The sequence below is a fragment of the Solea senegalensis genome, linkage group LG15 (assembly GCF_019176455.1).
Source record: "Solea senegalensis isolate Sse05_10M linkage group LG15, IFAPA_SoseM_1, whole genome shotgun sequence".
Classification (NCBI taxonomy): Eukaryota; Metazoa; Chordata; class Actinopteri; order Pleuronectiformes; family Soleidae; genus Solea; species Solea senegalensis.
Genome location: NC_058035.1, coordinates 8,571,863 through 8,592,951, shown reverse-complemented (window position 1 = coordinate 8,592,951; position 21,089 = coordinate 8,571,863). Strand labels below are relative to the sequence as shown.

The 21,089-nt window shown below is 41.8% G+C and overlaps 1 protein-coding gene across 27 annotated transcripts in view; it reads right to left on the bottom strand.

The window, feature by feature from the left end:
• The window catches only part of LOC122782306 (neurexin-1a), a 215,725-nt gene that overhangs the window by 118,269 nt on the left and 76,367 nt on the right, over nucleotides 1-21,089 (bottom strand). For 22 of the 27 annotated variants that reach the window (XM_044046648.1, XM_044046618.1, XM_044046625.1 and 19 more), the window contains 5 exons: nucleotides 20,704-20,865; nucleotides 16,252-16,693; nucleotides 10,797-11,180; nucleotides 4,319-4,522; nucleotides 2,405-2,431 (listed from right to left, as the gene is read on the bottom strand). In XM_044046648.1, coding sequence (XP_043902583.1) covers nucleotides 2,405-2,431; nucleotides 4,319-4,522; nucleotides 10,797-11,180; nucleotides 16,252-16,693; nucleotides 20,704-20,865 — 1,219 coding nt within the window. The remainder of the gene's footprint in view (nucleotides 1-2,404; nucleotides 2,432-4,318; nucleotides 4,523-10,796; nucleotides 11,181-16,251; nucleotides 16,694-20,703; nucleotides 20,866-21,089) is intronic. The other 5 variants (XM_044046641.1, XM_044046623.1, XM_044046634.1 and 2 more) reach the window with 1 other exon arrangement.

Here is a 21,089-nt window from a genome sequence, read left to right as displayed (position 1 = left end):
TGCTGTACAGATTAAGTCTTTCATTTAGGCATCACTCAGATTATAAATATTGGCGAGTTGTGCAGCGACGCAGCAAAAAAAATCAATCCGAGTTTTATACATACTGTACGTGCTGTGCTTTATGGGTGTTTAGTAACTGTGGCACTGCCTCGTAAATATCACTTTCATCTCATAAGTGCACAATGTGGGCCTCTCTCCCTATGCATCCTTTATTTAAATCATCCCCTCATCCTTCATTTTATCACACACAGGTGAAATATCCATGTAAAAGAATTTCCCCACATCTACTACACACTTAAGATTGATGTGATTTAAAAAAATCAGGAAAAACAGCCTTAAGCTGTTGCTTAAAAAGGTCATGTATATAGTGAATAAGCTCATGGAATTGCACTACATCATCACCACATCGTTCCGGCTGCAGTGAAAAATTGTAATTATGTTGCAATTCAAATGAAGGAATAATTAAAGTCCATAATGGAATCTGCTTTCCATAGTTTTTGGTTCTTGTCACTCGGTGCATGTTAACGACGTTTAAGTTGAAGCAGCAGTGTTTTCTTCAGACAGCTCTGGGCAGCTCTAGGGAGTCTGGGTCCCTAATAGACAGTGATGTGTTTTTTTGAATCGGCACTGGAATTCTTCATCCACCAAGCTGACCGGAGCTGCAGCGCCTGACAAGACACGTTAATTAACGGGGACAAAATAACTCGGAAAAATCCTAGAGGAAAAAAAACTCTTCCGACGTGAGAAAGCACACTTCCAAGACAGTAGATTAAACATTTACTTATGACAAAAAGATGTCTGGATTTATTGAAGACTGAATCACAATAATTCACTATGTAATTATAAAAAGAACAATAAATAGTAAATGTGGCTGTTATTTCATTTTTTAAAAACAGACTCATGGGGTATGGCATTTGCATTGCTACCGAAAGCCTTTTAACATACAGATTATTTACACTATCTGAAGCTAGTAATTAAAGCAGTTATTGAACCATCTTTAAATATTGTGTATTTTGTGAAACTTCAACCAGCCCCTGACGGAGAGCTTGTTTTTTTATGATTTAAACTATATTAGCATGGGACATATTGTGTATTATTAGAAGAAAAATCACAGTAAGACCTCAGTAAGACCTGGTGTACACGTGCACAGATTGCGCCTTCAAACAATCTTCATAAGCCAGGAATGACCTTTTAAAATACCACGGGGGGAGACTTGGAGCTTAAAGCCTTTTTATTTGCATACACAAACAAAGAGTGCAACCCGAGATGCACAAATAATGCTATTTAGCATTTAGAATGGTGTTAAGAAAGGCTTGCTACAGGTTTCGTGTGATTGTTTTTGTAGCACAAGTCTATGCCTCTTATGAGACGTTGACCTTCAAATAGTGAGTGACTCTGCATACAATAGATAAAAAAAAAAACAACTCATGGTTTTTCAGCAAACTACTTGACCCTAACGGACAATGCGTGAGACAGGTATTTTAATATAGAGACTGATCTGTCTAATTTGTGTTGTTATTTACCGTCTGTCAATTCAGAATATTTAACCAGGGAAGAAAACAGGTGTATTATGACTGCAGAGAAGTAATTATTAATTCATCACCGCTCCTGAATAATAGATGCCAGGGATATTTACCTCCCAAAATATTGCGATGTAACCTTTTTGTTGAAACTCTGGCGCGCACACACACACACACACACAAGCTCAGTTACCCACACTGAATACAACAACAAGATGTATTCTCTCCCCCTCCCTCTTCATCCCTTTCTTTCTGCTCTGCGAGGCAGGTTAATGAGAATAATAAAATCACACTCTGTATTTCCTCTGTGCCTCGAACGGCCTCATCATTTTACAAACGCTGTGATAAAGTGGAGTAGAAAGAGAGAGGGGGAAAAAAAAATTAAGTGAGGGAGTGACAGGGGAATTGTGCATGTCTAAAAAGCCTGCACTTCCAAATCATGCGTTTTATATCAGCCTGAACACAGTGAGTGAAATGGTTCATTAATTAGAAACAACTCAGTGTGTAGAATCGCCGCCATATTCATTAATTCAAGCCTCCCTCCATCTCCTCCCTTCTGCTCATTATTCTCCCGGACAACTGATGCACACAACACTGCCAGGCGTTTCTTACATGCCCATAATTCCTTGAATTGGTATGTAAAAATGTAACGTGCAAGTCAGATACAGTAGACTTTCAGTGCACTGATTGAAATCCACAGCTTTAGGATACTTGAATATTACGGTCGTAAACTGGCTGCGGAGGAGAAACTGTAAACCTGGCTATATAATAAAATATGCCTACAGTGCATACTAAAACATGAAAGTCCAGAAACAGTGACAGTTAAAAGACGACGAAGAAGAAGAAGAAGAAGAAGGACAAAAAAAAGGTGAACAGTAACTTACTGGAGGTACAGTTAATCCTGATACAATCTAGATGGGGAAGAATAGATGAGAGATAAATTCATCTTTCAACGTTACAGCTGCAGACATCATTTAAAGCATACAGTCCACCCCTCTGGGGGACACACACACAGACACTGTCCATTCTCTGATGCTCTCCTGCATGGTCCCAGTGAGCCGGTAACAACACTGCAAACACAGTTTATATAAGAACCAGCGAAGCAAAGCAGGGAATCATGGGATTAAAAGGTTTGGTGATATGACTTTATATGTGTGAGTTTATATTTTTTTCCAGAAAGCCAAAACAGTATTTTAAAAAGTGAACTAGGGATTTCTGTTCATGATCTTCTGTTTGGTATAGGAGAGCATCTGATTTTGGTCAGTGTCAGACAGAGCCAACTGGGAGGTCTTTGGGTTTCTCTCCACCTTGTTTGTCTATCAATACATCTATCTGTTTCACACTGCTGATCTGATAAGACCAGCTTAAAGATCTAAGAATTTACCATTAACTAGGATGTAAATGACAGGTACAATATGCGTACAAACTACATCTTAATACATCAGTTTTTAACATCATATTTGAAAATATTGTAGTTTTTCTGAAGTGGTGAGTGACAAAATGGGAGCTAAACTAAAAACTAGAACTTGAAATGAAGTATTCTACCTTAAAATATTTTAACTACTGAATATAGTAGAGGCAGCAATATTGTTTTTTTCTTTTTTCCCAGTAGCAGCTAATGATGGCCTAGTCGTCATTACAGCTAAAGTGATGAAAAACTAGTATTCTACCACATACTAGTGCCACTGCAGTGTGCCATCGTTATTATTATTTTTTTTTTTACCGCTATGTTTCTCAAGGCTTGTGTTGAGCTCTAAGAAAGGAGACCCAGATCAAAATCCCTCGCTTCCTTACCATTTGGCCCTGCCTGTTGTGTGTGGTCAACCACAGCAGAAAAGTGGTCGCAAACAGCCAGAGACCAACACTAGTTCTGCCCTGACAGGGAATGCTCTGCTTTTTTTTTGAAGGAGGGACAGGAAGCTAGACAGGCTTCAGGGGCTACGTAGTGAGAGAAAAAAAAAAAAATTTATTTTCATCAGAAGGTACTTTTTTTATAGATGCAAAGTGCATGCCACTGCTGTCTACCGAGGTGGGACACGTGCTTCCTTGTGGTTGAGGGCAGACTCAGACCGTCTACTCTGTATGCATGGCTAAACTTGTCCTCTTAGAGAGCCCATTTCTGTGTAGCCAGTGGAAAGGAGAAACAGACGATTATCATTTATGCAGCATTTTCGCAGTTTGAGACGAATCAAACTTTTCACGGGCATCATTGAATTCTTTACTGAACACAAATAAACACACACACTACAGTTTTAGCTGTAGGTAGTGCTGATTCAAGACATATTATTTGCTGATTTTCTGGGCCATCATGCACCCACTCTTAAAATGATGATCAAAGTGCACAGGTTTAATGTGCATAAATGAGTGTGGTGCAAAAAAGAAGAGGTGCAACATTAAGCACAGCCTGATTCCACAATTATTAGCCTCCTCTTATGAATAACAGCTCCCTTTAGAGCAATAAAACCTGTATGGATGTTGATCTGAGGTCAGCTGATTGATCGGACAGTGAGCATTCCCTGCTGGGCCACGACAACTGTGTGCTCTACTGGCAGTGAGCGAAGAGCCGCAGACTCTTGCCATTGAAAGTCTTTACACCATCTCCTTCTATTCAGTAAATGTATCACATAAGCATGAATAGTGTGCATGTGAGTGTGTGAGCAACAGAGAGAGACAGAGAGAGAGAGAGAGAGGGAGACATGTGTATTTGAAACAGTTATCAAGCGTAATTTATTTTATTTTTTTTGACATCTAACTTTCTGCAGCAACCAGTGTGTGTGTATGTGTGTCTGAGACGTTACCTAAATTGACAGTCAGGCGGACCCGGCTGCTCTCCAGTTCTAGACGTAGGCTGTCGGCAGAGTCCCGAGACGTGGTGGCTATTAAGATGCCGTAGGCTCGCTGGGAGCGGAAGCGCAGGGAGACGTCCTCAGCTTCAGTGTGCATCACCACTGGCAGCTGGACCTTCATAAACTTACTGCCGTCATAGCTGAGGATTGTTGCCTCTACACAGACAAAAAAAAAGGGGGGAAAACAACATAAGTGATAAAATGGAGTGTCAAGGTTTTATGGTAAATGAGTGACCAAGGGGGCAGCTCAGTGTAAAACGATGTCATACTCGTATATTTTATTTAGTGCTGTAACTTTCATTGTTGATAAAGGAATACATTAGAGGAAAACACGTGGAGTAATTGCGTATTCAAATTCCGCCCTGCAATCCAGAGGTCACCGAACACGCAGTGAGAGAGCAGTTTGTGTTTTTTGTTCGAAAAATACACTGACCGCAGAAGAACCTTATAGTGAGCATTGAGTCTATTTCACTGAGAAATTATTAAAAGGAAAAAAAAAAAAGAAAAAAAAGAATGATGCTGAAAGAGACAGAGAGGCAATTACAGTCTCATAGAACTCCGGATGTGCTGCTCGGATATTTGATTTGTTTGTAATGAATCCAACAACCACGCTGCTAGAATTACAAACGCATCACAAAAAGGGGTGTCTCCATTTCTGGGCATGTGCCATTTAAGCAAAAGTGTGAGCAATGTCTACATGGCATGTGCACAGATTCGATATACAGCAGAAACTCATGTATGAGCTACATTAGGATACATTCGGTATTGGAATATGGACATTTAATAAACACATAACGACAATAAGATGATTCATGGAGAGGAACTAATATGATCATAATTGCTTAAATGTTGGATGCTGGTGCTGACTTCATTTTATGACTATAAAAATGAAATAAGCCCCAGCATCCAACATTTTCTCATCTGCTCTATAAAAGTGGCAAAATAAAATAGGCCAAATTGGTATTGACCGAGGGAAGAAAAAAAAAAGTGACTTGTAACAGTCTGAGGACCTTGAATATTGAGCTTTTGCTAAGGGTGACTGCATTTACTCAAAGCATTAAGCAGCCGTCTGGAGAAAACGCTGTGGAGATTGCTTAACGCTGGCAGAGAGTTGTAACAGCATTTCCGGTGGTGTAACTAAACTGAAACCCAATAACAAAGCCATTACTGCAGCTGCAGAGCTGAAACAGATAGAAGGGGAAACGGGAGATGGAGAGCGGTGGGGCTGATGGGCTACCAGTGTACACACACACCACCTCATCACCACTTCCTCATCACACAGGGCCAATGTCGCATCCATCCCCCCCCCGGGATGACTCCCTCACATTCCTCACCCAAATCCAATTTCTCCACGCCCTCCTGGGGTCTGTGCTGCAGATGACAGGGGCGTGTGACAAATGAGTTCTCACTGCTAAACTGCTTCCTGCCAGGGCAGCGAAAGCAAAGAGCGGCATCAGGAAACTGTTAGCAGACGCAGGAAAATAAGCCTGTTCAAACTCCTCTAATAGTTGAAAAATGTTTGTCGCTGTAATATTAGCATTAGCCTAAACTGAACGAGAGCATTTCCAAGCGGTAATTATCTCATTCTCTATGTATAACTATACGTACAAACAGTATTCGGGTCTGTCGCTCAAGTGTATGTTTACCCTGGGAAGACGGGACATGAAAATCATTACTGCTAAACCGTGAGTGACAGGCCTGAGTGCTGCACTGTATAGAATTCCCGCTCCAGCCCAAACCCCACTGCTTTTAAAATGCCTGTCTGAAACAGGATCCATTATAAAAGGTAAAAGGACACAAAAGGAAGAAAAACCGAACGGATCACTGGTGACTGCATGATGACGTGTCTATTCTGGGAATTCATGGACATTATTTACACCCCACCGCGTTTATCTTCTATAATCACTGAAATAAATAAACCACAAACATAGTGGGGGTCAATTGACTGCTATTATGAAAAGCACGCATCTCCTCAGCGTGGAGGTGAGAAGAAAGAGGTGTGATGTGACCTTCTACTACAGCTCGACTACAAACGGAACATTACACTCACATGAATAAGCTTTTCAGCCTGAATGTGTAAAATGAATCACAACTGGAGTAATTATTGCAGTCCATCCAAGATGCTGACTCTCTTAAAACGATGTGAGACATCCAAACATGTCGTGATTGACACAAACATTGCAGAGAGATGTGAGAAAATGGAGAAGTGGCAAGTGAGGGAGTCATTACCTAATGCAAAGTGAGTACCTGTCAGAGGAGAGATGGAGCATACCAAACCAAAGCAAGCATCCTTTTCCTGTCTTATAGAGTCAGAATATGTAACCTTGGTAAAAATGAGGGTGGGGGGGTTAACAAATAAGAGGCTGTGCTACTAACAAGAGGGAGTAATGGCATACCGGCACAAAGCTCTTCCTCTATTCTTCCCCAAGCTTACAGGCTCACAGGGAGGGGAGAGCTGTCAGCCGTGTGTCACAGCATTGTGATGTCCCACAGTGTCAGGGCACCAGGCCCAGTCCAATTCAAAATATCCCAGAAGACAACTGAGAAAAAGGCCTTTGGAATATGTATGTTCAACAATGACAATAAACAGGAAGAAATGGCTCAGAGATATAATAAATAATTCAAAGCTGCCCATGTCTTCTTTACCACAACCTCCTTTTAACATCTTACAATACACAAGCCAAGAAATAGAGTCACTGGCTATTAAATGTGTGAGAAAAAAAAAAGCCCTGGCATCTGAGCGGATTTTTTTTTTAGAAATGGGGGGGAACAGTTCTTTCACTTTCATTCAGAATGAAACAGCATCCTGGACCATGTCCCCATCTGCTTCTCTGTGACCATACAACACTGTCATTACAATTATGAAAGACAGCAAAGACTGTGAGGGACACATACGGCAGCCAAGATGGGAAAAATTGAACGTGTGCAAATTAGGCTTGTCAACCCACTGACACAATAACAATTTAATTCAATGTTTTACACGGTAATGTTCAGTCTTTTATTTAGTCATTGCTGTGCTATTACAGTCTTTCTCCGAGACACAGAGTAAACAGAAAACTAAAACCCTCATTTCACAGCATGAACACAGTCTGTTGCCAAATATCATAAAACAATTTATTTGCCTTCTTGTTCTTAACTCTTAGGAAGAAGAACAGAGACACTTTTTCCAATGTCTGTCAACGAATGTTTGGTGCATCTGTGTGCGTTTCCGAGGGCCATGAAACAACCAGTTGTCCCCCATTGTGTGACTATATTCAAGTGTGGTGAATGGTGACTAACACACACACAGTGCTGAGAAAGGACGTGGCTAAAATTGCATTTTTACCGCGAAAACACAGCAATTATTTCCCTGTAAGGGCATTCCACAATTATGCAATAATATTCTGCACCTCTTGGCTTTCGCTTTGGACCAATGGCAAATGGATTCATGGTCTGAAAAGCAATAAATGTCCTCAAAGAAACCATTTTTCCACAGTTACACTCATTTACATAATGCTGTAGCACAGCATGCTTTATTATGGTGGTCTGTGCTTTGAAACGTGCCACAGCTGTTGTCAAACTGGCAATATTATCAAGAAATATTACGTGAATTATAGTGTTGATGTTTTGATCTATTGATCTTTAGTATCAGTGTTATTAATCACAGATACATGCAGTCACTGTCCATGTGAAATAAATGTCAGTGCTGATATTCACACTCTCATATCTCATTAGGGAATTTATGCATGGTCTCCAACACACCTACTACACCATCTGGGAGGCTGCCTTCCTCTCACAATGCAAGACTAATATTTGAGCTACTTAGCTACTAGAGGAACAATAAAGGGGAAGGCGTTTGCAGTGCAAGGGGGGGAAATTGCTTTAATCTGCTTAATTAAAATCTTTCAAAATAGGGCAAATAGCTCCATGATTCTCTTCCGAAACCCCACCTCCTGTTCCTTCCCCTCTTGTCCTCCTCCTCCTTTGCCATATGCAGTAGCTATATTTTGCCACAGGGTGGTACACCATGCACAGATAAGTGAGAGCTGGGGTAATTCTTTTGACAGCTCCTCAGCCTGCTGTTGCCTGCTTCATCCTACCAGTGCAGAGGCAATCTGGAGCCATCAAAACAGCTGGCAGCACACCGGGACCCATCCTCCATACCACTGCTCCCACTCACACTCTTGCCAGTCTCATATACAGAGCAGAGACAGCCAGAAAAAAAACAAAAACAAAAAATTGGATGGAGGAGCCAAGATGCAAGAAGATCCTGGAGTGTTAAGAGGGAGAGGAGAGAAGGTCATAGCGGATGAGAGCTCTGCAACACACACAGTGCAAGCTACTCGAAATGCACGGATGCAGGTTTTTATATCAGAGTGTTTGTTTGGTTCAAGAAAAAACACTGGATAGGTTATTATCTCCCCGAAGTGAAACGATCTGTGTCCCTTGCCCACTGCACCTCCCTCGTGTACTATGCCCCAGTTTCCGTCAACTCATTAGCTCGAGTGAAAATGTACATGCGAAAAAAAATGAGGGCAATGCGGAGCCAAGTCGAACACATCCATCAGAGATGGAGGAGATTAGATTTTCCACTTTCATGTGGTCTTTTCGTGTCGAGGGTTCAGTGTGTAAGAATTAGCGACATCTCACGGTGAGACTGCAGATTGTGCCGGAGGGAGGAATCCTCCACTCACCCCTGCCTTACCTGAGTGCATCAGAGAACTATTGAAGCCTTCACACACGAAACAGGACGTAAACATTTATAAACATCTCTCTCCCTTTTTTAAATCTCACACTCTTTCAATCCTCTCCTTCTTTTTCTCCCTTGGTTTATGCATCTTGTTTAAGTGGGTGGAGCACTAATTTCCTCATTTTCAAAACACACGCTATTGGCTGATTTGTCCATTTGGGCTGCTGTAAAAACATGGTGACACAGGGTGGTGGCCTATATACAGTGTAGTATTGGTTGTATGGGCATTGAAGTGCGATTAGACATTCAAGCGTAATTGAGCAACTTTATTTTACAGTGTGAAACACATAAATGCGTGCAAGTGCAGAGTATGTGTTATTTTCCAGCTAATGTTTTTCGTATGAACCTGTTCTGGCTGTAGTTCCTGCAGACGCATCAAACTGTGATCACAGCATCACAAGCTCGGGTTCTGTTTTTTGCTTTGATTATACATACAGTATGTTGACTGCTTAGATAGATAGATAGATAGATAGATAGATAGATAGATAGACAGATAGACAGACAGACAGACAGACATTAATTGAGCCATTTTAAATGAGTGTACTATACATTCAACATATTTATTCATTCAACTCGATAAAATAGGTCTGAAAGGTCTGCAGTGCCCCTCACACAGCTGGTTGTTGTCTTAATCAGTGTAGATTTCAATCAAAGGAGTCAGCGGACAATCCTCTGGTCACCAGGCCAACACGCTGCTGCTGAACAGGCAAAAAAAGCGGCTTTTCACAGAGTTTTGCCTTCCTAAGCGAAGCGATGTCCTTTTGACTGCCTCTTATGGCTACAAAATACAGCAAGTGCAATGGGGTTCTCTGGGGTACCGTCAAGCAAATGCAGCTCTTACTATAGACAAGCAAATACACAGCTGCATAAAGCAGTATGTTTTAGGTCTACCAGTATGGAACTCTGCTGAGGATTTACGGGAAGATGGTGTTATTTTTACTTTAGTATGCACACTAATAAAAAACTGCTTCCCTTGTAATAAACTACGGCAGAGTCGGGTACATGCCAGCTAAGACATGGAGCGGTAAGAATTCACAGTGTGACACACACTTTTCCAATTTCTCTTCACTGGAGGTGAGAGGGATAAGTATTCTGCACCAGGTCTGGTCATGAGCGAGTGGTCTGATGAGCCAAATGGTTAGCAGGAGACAGCCAATTTACAGGCAAGTGTGTGGAGTGGACGTGACCAAGAACACCTCAGTGGGGCATCAGTCACCTGCCACTCAACATGGTCTCACATCAGCCAGTCAACACTTAACTTACCCTGACTCATCCTGTCTGTGGCTCTCTGGCTGTCAGTCTCCACACACGCACACCACCTCTCTGTCTTTACTTTCAGTTTGATATAGGAGGGCTCCTGATATTAAACCAGCAGTATAGATAGAAAGGCCCCCTCCAGGCTTTGCGTGGTTATGGTGCTGACCCTGAACTTAAAAGGAGCCCACTTACAGGCAAAATCAATAGAAGATGTAAATAAAACCGTTTTCTTCTTGGTTGTCTATGATGTCAGTTACACTTGCAGTCATGTGATCACATGCCCACCTCAGAGGACAATGCACAATGAGGTGGGAGTGTGTCAATGTGCAGCATTGTCAAACACTTGTCAGACACGCGCACAATTCCAGGTTATGCCCACGAGACGATAACAGCATGATTTCAAAGAGCAGGGTGGACACAATGAGACAAAAACAAATGTCCTACCTCTTTCACAGGAGCGTCCCAGGTATCCAGTTCCAGAGCAATCGCACACGTAGCGGTTCCAGCCTTCTCTACAGACACCATTGTTTTGACAGGGGTTGCTCAAACACTGTTTGGGAGGCTCCTTAGTGCACGAGGGCTTCACCCCGGCAGCCTTCTGGATCTCGGCGAGGCGTCGGACATCCTTGCTCTGTCCGTCAATGAATAGATCCCGAATGCAGCCCACGTAGCCATAGTTGAGCAGTGCTGTCCACACCTCAGTGGGGAACACCAACCCCATTTTGTTTTCCGGTAGACCCCCGAGGTACAGACTATCATCCAGGTCCAGAATCTCACTTTCTCCAGGGGCAGTGTAGGCCGTACGGAGGGTGTTGATAGAGATGGTACCTAAATAAATGATACACAATGGGAAAAGTGTATCTTTCCTATTTCTGAAAAGCTACATGCCAGTCACCGAGCAGACACTCATCAATGCCGAAAGACACTATCTGACCCACAGAAACACAAACAAGCAGACAAGACCTATTTTAAAACGGCATGATGAAGAAATTAGCCTAATTAGTGTTATCCATCTGGACAGGATCGTCATTTTCTTCATTTAGAATGACTGATGACTGTTGATAGGACACATTAATCATAGGACAGCTAGTCTATTAGTAGCCTAATCTGGAATCCCTAAGAGTATCCTCTCCATTTTCCTTGGATTTCCCATCATAAATCTCCTTTATCTATAAAGCAGTGGTCATAAAAAGGATGGGGAAAGAAAAATCACTGCCCCCCCTATCGTTTCAGCCAACCAAACAAAACAATAACAACAACAACAAAAAAAAATTACATCGCAGCCATCTTTTTGAACTTGATTAACGGACTGCAGGCAGTTTTTTCACCCCATCTCCCCTTCTGTTTGCCTCTCTAACACATAAACCTGCAATAAGAGTTTGTGTGTTTCCCCACCATGATTTATCGCTCTCATTCAGGTTTAATTCTCGATCTGGAGCACGGTAAACAACAGCGGACATGACTGGACTGTAAAGCTGTGGAAAAAGGAAAGCCGTACTGTGGGACTCAGTCCAGGTGATTAATTTGTATATGGATCTGTTACTCTCAGTGCAAGAGCCACTGTGGATCTTTAATTAATGGTGGCTGCACCCACTGCCTGCATCCTCATCCAGTAATCTATATACCATGCTGTGCGTGCACAGGCCTTGGGAGAGAGGCAAAGATGTGGCTGCCTAAGGATGCACAAAATAAAATTGTATCAAAGTAATAATTTGCATTTTGAGTGGCAAATGTATGCCATGGCAGATATTAAGAGTGATTGTCTCAAGCTAAAGAGTTCTAACTCTAGTATGTAGAGTGTTGGAGAGGAGCTTTTTAAAGTTACTTTTCAAGTCTAAGTGTTCATGTTGGAGAAACAAGCCCTAAACCACACATGACTTTTCAGCTGGGCTGCCTCACACTGAGACACATTAGACATTAAATGGGTACTTTCACATTTCATTACAGCTACCATTAGCATGCATGGATGTACATATCACAGTTAATTATGAACGATAATAAGCACATTTCTCAGTGCAACAATATCAGTTTCCTTGTGTCTTTCCGCTTTTTTATGGTCTTTTCAACCAAAGAGAGGCTGACACAAAATTAAAGACACTGAAATCAGTCTATGACCAAGGATATCATCGCTATGCACTGTATGTGTCTATTGCCAAGGTGAGTTGGCCATCTAGAAAATGTGCTTGAGAAAGACAGCTAAGGCCCTGGTGCACAATGATTAACCTGGTCCCACTAACGTGTTCCAGCTCCTTTCTTGAAGTCTTGGCCCCAGGCATCTGTTCTAGCACTTCCCTGCCGCCACCCACTGCCCCTGCTCTCTCTCCAGCCACAGCTGTTGTGACTTCCAAGCTTTGCACACTTGGCAAGGGCCACCCGTCATGCAGCCAGAACAGCTCCCTTCAGGTTACAGCTAACGAGCTCACTACATCAAACTCATTAGCACGGGAACTTTCTTGCAGGTACCTGGCTGAAGAATTATGGTCAGCGTGATTTGTGATGGAAATATCTACACTCCGGTCTCCTTTAAATGAAAAAAAGCTGTTGATAGTCTAGTGTCAGGTAGAAGCTTTAATTTCTAGCTTATTTACATACATTTAGAAAATAAATGCTTCAGAAGGGATCTACTGCATACTTAAATCTTATATCAGCTGTAAATAGCAATCAAGAGTGCCTTAGTCTACAAGCATGTCCAAATTGATATAAGCATACGATAAGAGAAGGGTGTCAGTGTCTCGCAGGCATCTGCTTAGAGTGCTCCGCTTACTTGTCAAAGTCATGTAAGGAAGTGTGTAAACACATTCAAGCTATGTTAAGTCAGAAGGCACTAAACAATCCCATGGGGACATCTGCCTTCACCATGCAGGCTTGTAGCATTGGGAAATCTAGCACACATACACACACACTGAAGGACTGCCTGTGTTTGAAACATTAGACATAGCCAAAAGGGAAAGGGGATGTGTCCCTGCATGCTACTAAACATAAAAGAGGAGGAGATGGACGCAGAGCAAGATGAGAACATGGAGATAAAGATGTCTGGAAAGAAGATGAGGGAGGAGCATAGGATGACAGATAAGACAGCGGACGAGGAATCACAGCAGCAAACAATATCTTGACAAGCAAATGCAGGATTTACACTAAAGGAGAGTTGATAAAAATGATGATGCAGACAATAAATGTGAAAAAAAAAAAAAAACGATGATCAGCATTACAGCCAACTTTAAAGCACTCTCTCTGTGGGCTGACACGAGTGGCACTACATCATCAAACCTGAAGGCAGGGGTCCAAATGACAGCTCAGATCTCACTCACGCTTTCTGCATCAGCAGCCAAGCTCAACTTGGCATGATGTCCCCTAACCCCGCTCACACATCCCCAAAACATGTTAGACAGGGGATTACTACAATCCAGTTAGGGTGATACGGCCAAATCTCTCTATGTGATTAGATTCTCTGTGGGGAGAAAAGCTTGTGAGTGGGCTGTGCTGTTGATGTGTGAGTGCACACGCATGCATTTCTGTTCGTGAGCTGCACGTGTGTTCATGTGCGCTGAAGTAGTGGGGTGAGTGGCCGGGCAGGAAGTGGGGCTACAACAGAGCAATGTCCCTGATGAGTGACCCACGGCACTCCTCGTGCAGAAGCCCTTACTTAAAAGCAGAGTGTCTCTTAGTGACTCTAATGCATTGAGGTTAGAAGATGCCGTCTGAGAGCGAGACCATTTGCAGGCTCGTTTCCTGCATGAGCATCCGTCTAACCTAAATAGGGCAGGGATAATTATCCGCCATTGTCACGGCTGCAGAAAGTGCTACACATGAGGGACCCGACTGCACATTATTATGACTGGTTGTTGTGTTGCACTTTGTTTTGAGCCATGTACTCGGTTGTGTGTATTGGTAAGACATTTAAAAAGCAGTGCTTATCATTTGGTTCATGACCATTTTTGAATCTCGTAACAAAAGATCACATAGGCATAATAGGCAACAGAAGTCGGGCCCGATGACAAGTGAACTTTAAAACCTTTTTTTAAATTGTCATATCACACACTTCACTAACATTTTGAAAATATGTGGTCATTCGTCTTGAAAGAATCAAATTTTCTTTGTGCATCAGAGTCTGCAGCGACTTACCTTTTAGAGATGTAGTGCGTGAATGTCTTTATATTACTCCATTGGAGTTACATGTATCCCATGGGAAGAGCAATCAAGTGTCTATTATGTAGAAAAAAAAACCTCCATTGCTTCCATTTAAGTTGCAGTTGTGCCTTGTGTAGTTAATGGGTACCTTGAGGTGCAAGATCTTAGGTGTAGTAGCACTGCATTTTAATTTAAAATTTAATTAGTTTAAATCTACAGGGGGAGCAAGGATATATAATGTCAAAAACGGTTACATTTAAAAAAGAGAGCTGTAATTGAAGCACAGTGTCACTGTGTTAGCCTTTTGAAATATAACGTCATCAAACTGCCGAGACCTTTCTTAAGTCCCCTTTACACGCCAGTACATAAGTGTTGATGCCTTACACTTTAGGAAAAGGGAGAAAAGTTATTCTGAAATGTCATTAGTGCACAGCTCAGCACAGAACTGCACAGTAACTCTCTCAGTCCTGGGAGAGACCACCTCCTGTTTCCATGGAAACTTAGGGAGGGTAGACAGAGAGAACAGTGAGTAGAGAGAGGTCGACTGACAAAAAAAGACATTTGATAGCCTGTGTCTGTGTATGCTGATGAGCATGTGTGTGTATATTATGGGTAGGAAAGGTATGTCTTTGTGGATGATTGAGAAGAGAACCTGACAAAGAATGAGGAGAATATAATTTAGCAACACTGTGTTACTCGTAGTTTGGTCTCTTAGTAAATGTAGATTTATGTTAATTGAGAAGTCAACCCTAGCTAGAGAGTGCTTTATATTATTTTGTGAGAGCTGACTTACTATAATTATACTAAACAAAAGAAGAGGGAGAAAACTGTGAATGGACTCTGCTATTGTTATAATAGTATACATAGCTCAATTTCGACTCATACTCTCTATTGCTTTGGGGGTAATGAAACAGTTAATCTAATTTCCACTTCTTGAGATAGAGTGGGAAACATGGTCAAGGGGTATATCCAATTTGCAGCATGACATTGCAAGGCCTTGGCTCTAAGCATAAACTAACAAATTGCTGCTTAGATAAGCAAATCAACAGGGACCAGAGCAGAGATAACCGTGGCATAAAGGACACCACAGGAGACGAGTGATTCTGTGGCAAATGTGTGTCTAAATTCTAGAATCATACTCAGGCACATCTGTCTTTAATAAGGGAATTAGCATCTCAAACACATACATAAACACTAAGTTTTGGACACACAAACTTCCTCATTCAAGTAAATGGAAAGGTGTGTCCAAACGTTTGACTGGTAGTGTATATAAAACGGATAGAAATGAAGTCTATCATGATAATCTACTTTTCACTGGCAATGTAGTACCAACCTGTATTGCTATCACATGAAATGTAAGTGTGGCACCACAGTAGTGTTTTTCGTTGGAGATTAATAATTTATCTGCATGGTGCACAGCAGAGGTCTGACTCTAGTATTCTGTTGAATGTTGTATAGTATTCTATACATATATACTGTATGTATATATCTACACATATATATGTATATATGTATGTATATCTATATATATAGATATACATATATATATTCTACGATACATAGATTTCAACAAACCTGCCCATATTTATGAATACATTGTCCCCATGGAAATAAAGACATACATACAGTTTTGCTGTCAAATTGGTGATGAGTTCTGTCTTACTTTTGTCTATTTACTTGTGTTTACTTAGCACATTTTCTCTCAAGACCACCAGAGTCATAACATCTTCAAAATCTAAAGATTGTATATGATAAGGGTGTTGACAAGTACCTGATCTGCCATCTCGCTGGAAGTCCACATGATACCACTCGCCATCATTCACTTTTTTATTGACTGCCTTGGTTTTCGTGGTTCCCGAGCCCATGTCGAGCAGCAGGTACAGATGTCCATCCAGCATCTCGATGGCAAAGAAGTCCACCTTGAGAGTATGGGGACTCTTGGAGTCCTTGGGCTGCTGCTTGGGCTTGCCATGGCTGAAGAGGAGAAGGCCATTGGGCTCTGTGGTGCGGAAGTCAAAGGAGATGGAGCCCGTCTTCTTCGCATTCCACTTGTTGAGGATTATAAAGGACTCTGGAGTCTCAAATGTGATGGGGTCCAGAGTGGCCACATTCTCACACTTAAAGGCCACTGTGCCATGGACCTTCATCTTGGGATCGCCCTGCCTCGCCAGCCTCGACAACTCAAGTCTCACATCATTATTTTTGTACACAACCTGGAAGAGAAAAAAGATGAAGTAAATAATGTCATATTCACAGTGGAATCTCACCTACAAACAGCCAACTACTTCTTTTTCCAGAGTCTAAACTATATTGGAAAACTTATATATAGTATTCTTATGTGGCAGGACACCCCCTCAGGGAAGGCAGGGTTTGTGCGGCATCCAGGAAGTGGCACCACATTTGATTTCATTCATTGTATAGCTAGACACGGAGTAATGCTGGAGTGCAGTACTGAGCAGACTTAGAATTTTATTTGTCATAAAGAATGTTTTTTCCAAACTTCCGTCTCTTCACAAAAGATACTGTACTTTCAGTATTTGCTGGGTGATACAGCTTTTTCTCAAGCCAGAGACAGTCTGAATTGGCCGTGGCCGCCCCTCAAGCGAGAAGCCGAATAAAGAAGAAGAACACAGTCTGAATTTGAACAATAGTGACTATAAGACTATTCCATCAGGTAGCATCTCGAAGGAAGGTACGTGAGGTAAACTGCTGTCTTGACTGCAGATTAAGACCGACGCAGATTAAATGCATATTAAAAACTAGGACTGCAAGCAGCACTGAACACATACAGAACAGTGGCAGATGATGCTGGCGGCTGTCTGGGTGGAAGCTTGCTGTGTGGCTAGTGGGTAGTATATTTTTTTTTTTAACTATAACTCATGTCAATTTCATCGGATTGCCCTAAAACAAAGCACATTTTGAAGGTTCTGATTCATACACTAAGTTTTTTGCATGGCAAGGCCCTAAACGAACGGAAAATGTGATGACGGTGACGATGGAAAAATAATATTCATATTCATATTCATGGAAAATGATTAAAAAAGAGACATGGTCTACAGCAGGGGTCTCAAACTCAAATGACCTGTGGGCAACTGACGGTCTTGTCTGGTCAGTCGGGGGCCAGTCAAGTAGGAAAAGCAACAGTTGCGGTGGACGTTATGAGCTCATGTCATCAATATGCCGTATTAATTCCTTTTTTTTTTATGTATATTTACTTCTTTTACTTCTTCTGTCTTTTATCCATTATTCTGTACAGCACTTTGGTCCACGTGTTTGTTTTGAAGTGCTTTACAAATAAAGTTGGATTGGATAATTTCAAAATATTAAGTGGTTGTTTTAATATGTAACAATAAAAAAAAAAAACATATCTATGATGCAAAATTAATCTATTCATTTAAAAATAAGAACATATAGAAATGACTTATTACAACTTGATATTGTTTGGAGGGCCACATGAAATCGATTGGAGGGCCACATGTGGCCCCCGGGCCGCCACTCTGAGTCCCCCGGTCTACAGTCTAAACTGAAGTGCTCTGACCTTTGGGATGCCAAGTGCTGTGGCTCTACAGTATGTGTGTGGAGCTGGCGGGGATGATCAGCATGACTGCTACACAGTACAGGCTGCAATCTTACAGAAAATTAGAGACAGCCATACCCTCATCATCCAATCACTGCAGTGAAGAAGTATCTTGTGTAAGTGCAGCTGTGATGACAAAGGTCCCTTTTTCTCATTCCATCCAATTTCCATATGAGAAAGTAATTAACATTTTGGTGGAGTGTCAGCATTTTTTTTTTTCCTCCATGAAATCACCATATAGTCATGACATTTTAAATTACCCTGCCACTGCTCCACACATATTAGAGGTGTTTTTAATATAATTGGCAGATGAAGTCGCAAAACGCAAATAATTTGAACATCTCAAAGGTGTCAATAGTTGCCAAGCAGAGGAGAGGGGACACAAGACATTACTCCACCACTAATAAATTGGTCGATAAGATGGCTATTGCATACATGTACCGTATATGTATTTGCACAATGTAAAGGAATGCAATGGAAAATCTGTATCGCTTTCACCGTCAAATGAGTTACAGCTGTGGCAAACTGCGGTCATGTTCTGTAGTCGCTGTGATGCTGAGCGTTCACCTGAAAAAAGGGGGACACCTCCGGTGGGATTGCGTTTGCATGGCATATTATGTTTATCACTGAGTCAGATCTACTGCGTCTAACTGTTCAGGTAAATGGAGCTCAGAGTTGTGTGTCAGAACCAGGTAACCTAGGGCCTAATGTTCTGTGAATGCTTTGTGACTGATTGTGTCTTTTGTTCTAATCATTATTGTATATGTATATGTTCTCTAATCCGACACAGACATAGATGAATACAAACATAGAATCTTTAAGGGACTAAATGGCGATAGCTCGACCTGCTGGATAGCGATAAAGCCACTAAACACAAATCAATTCTTTATAGTTAAGACAAAGGGCACCTTTTAGAGTCAAAGGAGTCGGCCTGAGACACGACTGGCGCTGCACTAGTAATGCTGCACTAATTTGTCATCAAGCAGGACTGTGACAGCTGAGCTATTACTGCACCAGCGTTTGGTTTGTCATCAGAAGCAACAGACGGGCGTGGCAAGTCAGACTGGAATCTGCACACAGACTGCAACAAGCCGCTTGGGAAGACATCGTCAATCAGAACCCGTGGTACATGCTGTTAAAAGCACTGCTGCTATGTTACCGTCGCATACGCATAAGCTGACCTGAGACAAGTCAACAATTCAATTCAACAGACAGGATTATGCGCAGCAGTGAGTTTGTTGATGCACTCAAAATGCCAGAAATAAATTAAAAGCCGCAAAGATAATAACAGATATTTTATATGAGTGTGGCTTTTTTTTATGGTTTTGCATTAATATCACTGCACCATTTCAGCTAAACTAAATAGGGGACATTAAATGATCCATGAGAAAATAAAACAAATGATGTCTTTCACCATTGCCTGAAAAACATTAACAGCTTTGCATAATATTTATATTTTTTGGAGCAATTCAATACGTTTTAGGATCTAGAGCAGCAAAGGCAGCTCAGTAGGGTGGACGTCTATCCACAGGGTCCTCCAGTCTCATTCCTGCAGCACCTCAGAGACACTTAGTTAACTCAGACAGACTCCTTTATAACCAGACCTCTAATGAGCTGTACATGGCGTGTGGACATGTGGTCCACACCCTGCCTGCTCATTAAGCAGAGCTGTCTCAGACATCGTGCAGAGGTTCACTGAGGACGAAAAGCCCGTGCTTGAGGTGAGAGACAAAATGTAGAACACAAAACAGGCGAGAGGAGCCACGAGAAGGAAACGAAAAGGGAGAAGAACGGGGGAAAGCAGTAAACCGATTTAAGAAATTGAAAAAAAATAATGGATCTTTCTGTATCTCCGGTGGTTCCTGAGGTGAACGCTTTAAACCATGTGAAAAAAAATGACCATACCGCGTCAAAGTGAAAGGTATAACATATGAATCGGCGGTTGGAGAAATTACCCCTTCCTCTGCCTCCTCTCTAGGGATGAAAAGCAGGCTATACACAGTATTTAATCCTCTAGTCCTACAGCACATGAGTAAAGGTCTGAGTGACAAATGACATACTGCAAGTCACGATCCAAAGGACCCATTACACCACGAACAACTAAAATACAAAGTGAGCAAAAAATCAATATATCTTGTGACGGCACAGACAGCATGTTAAAATAGTCACGTATAACACATCTTGTGTGCGGTTTTCTACTATATTACATACTACTACAGAGAAGGATCAAACATTATAGTAATAATGGTGCCTATTAGATAGGTAACAATCATACACACCACTAGAGGAACAGTAAAATGTGAGTCAATTGGCTCATTATTCATGACTCAGTGTGCTTAACAGAGCTGTAAAAAAAAGCCGCTGATAAAAATCCGCTCCGACTCAAATCTCAGCAAGTGTGGCGACATATTACAGCTTGCATATCCGTGTGTGCATGCGTTTGTAACATGGTCGGCGAACTGCGGGGGCAGTCGCAAGTAAAGCGTACGAGGCGAAGGAGGTGAAACAAACTCGAGCAAAGTGTAAAGAGTGAGACGGGGTCAGCGCGTGGGCAGGAGGGCCTCTTTAGATGTCTCGAGGTGAAGCCACATCAGCCGTATCCTGTACACCCACCAGCCTCAGAGTGCACGCAGAAGCGTTGTTTACCTCTTTGAGGCAGCCCATGAAGTTGTTGCTAACTGGAGATCCAGGCAGGTCAGCTGTACTAGGACTCCCTCCAACATAGAAAAAGTCATCAGAGCCTAGCATGGTGTAGTCTTCTTGCGTATATCCTGTGGTGGTCAGAATCCCATCCACGGATATTGTTACCTAGACAACAAAGCACAGGGAAAGGACATGCTATACTCGAGTAGCCTATGCACCACAATATGATTGCCTTTTCCTTTTTGTTGTCTGTTCTCAATCATTTTCAAACCCATTTTCATGTCTGTTTTCATTGTCTTTTTTCTTGTTTGTAAATGTTATTTTGTCCAGTTTGATTAGTCGGAAATGCTGTTCTATTTAGAGTTAGTCAAGTGCCCATACTACAGTGT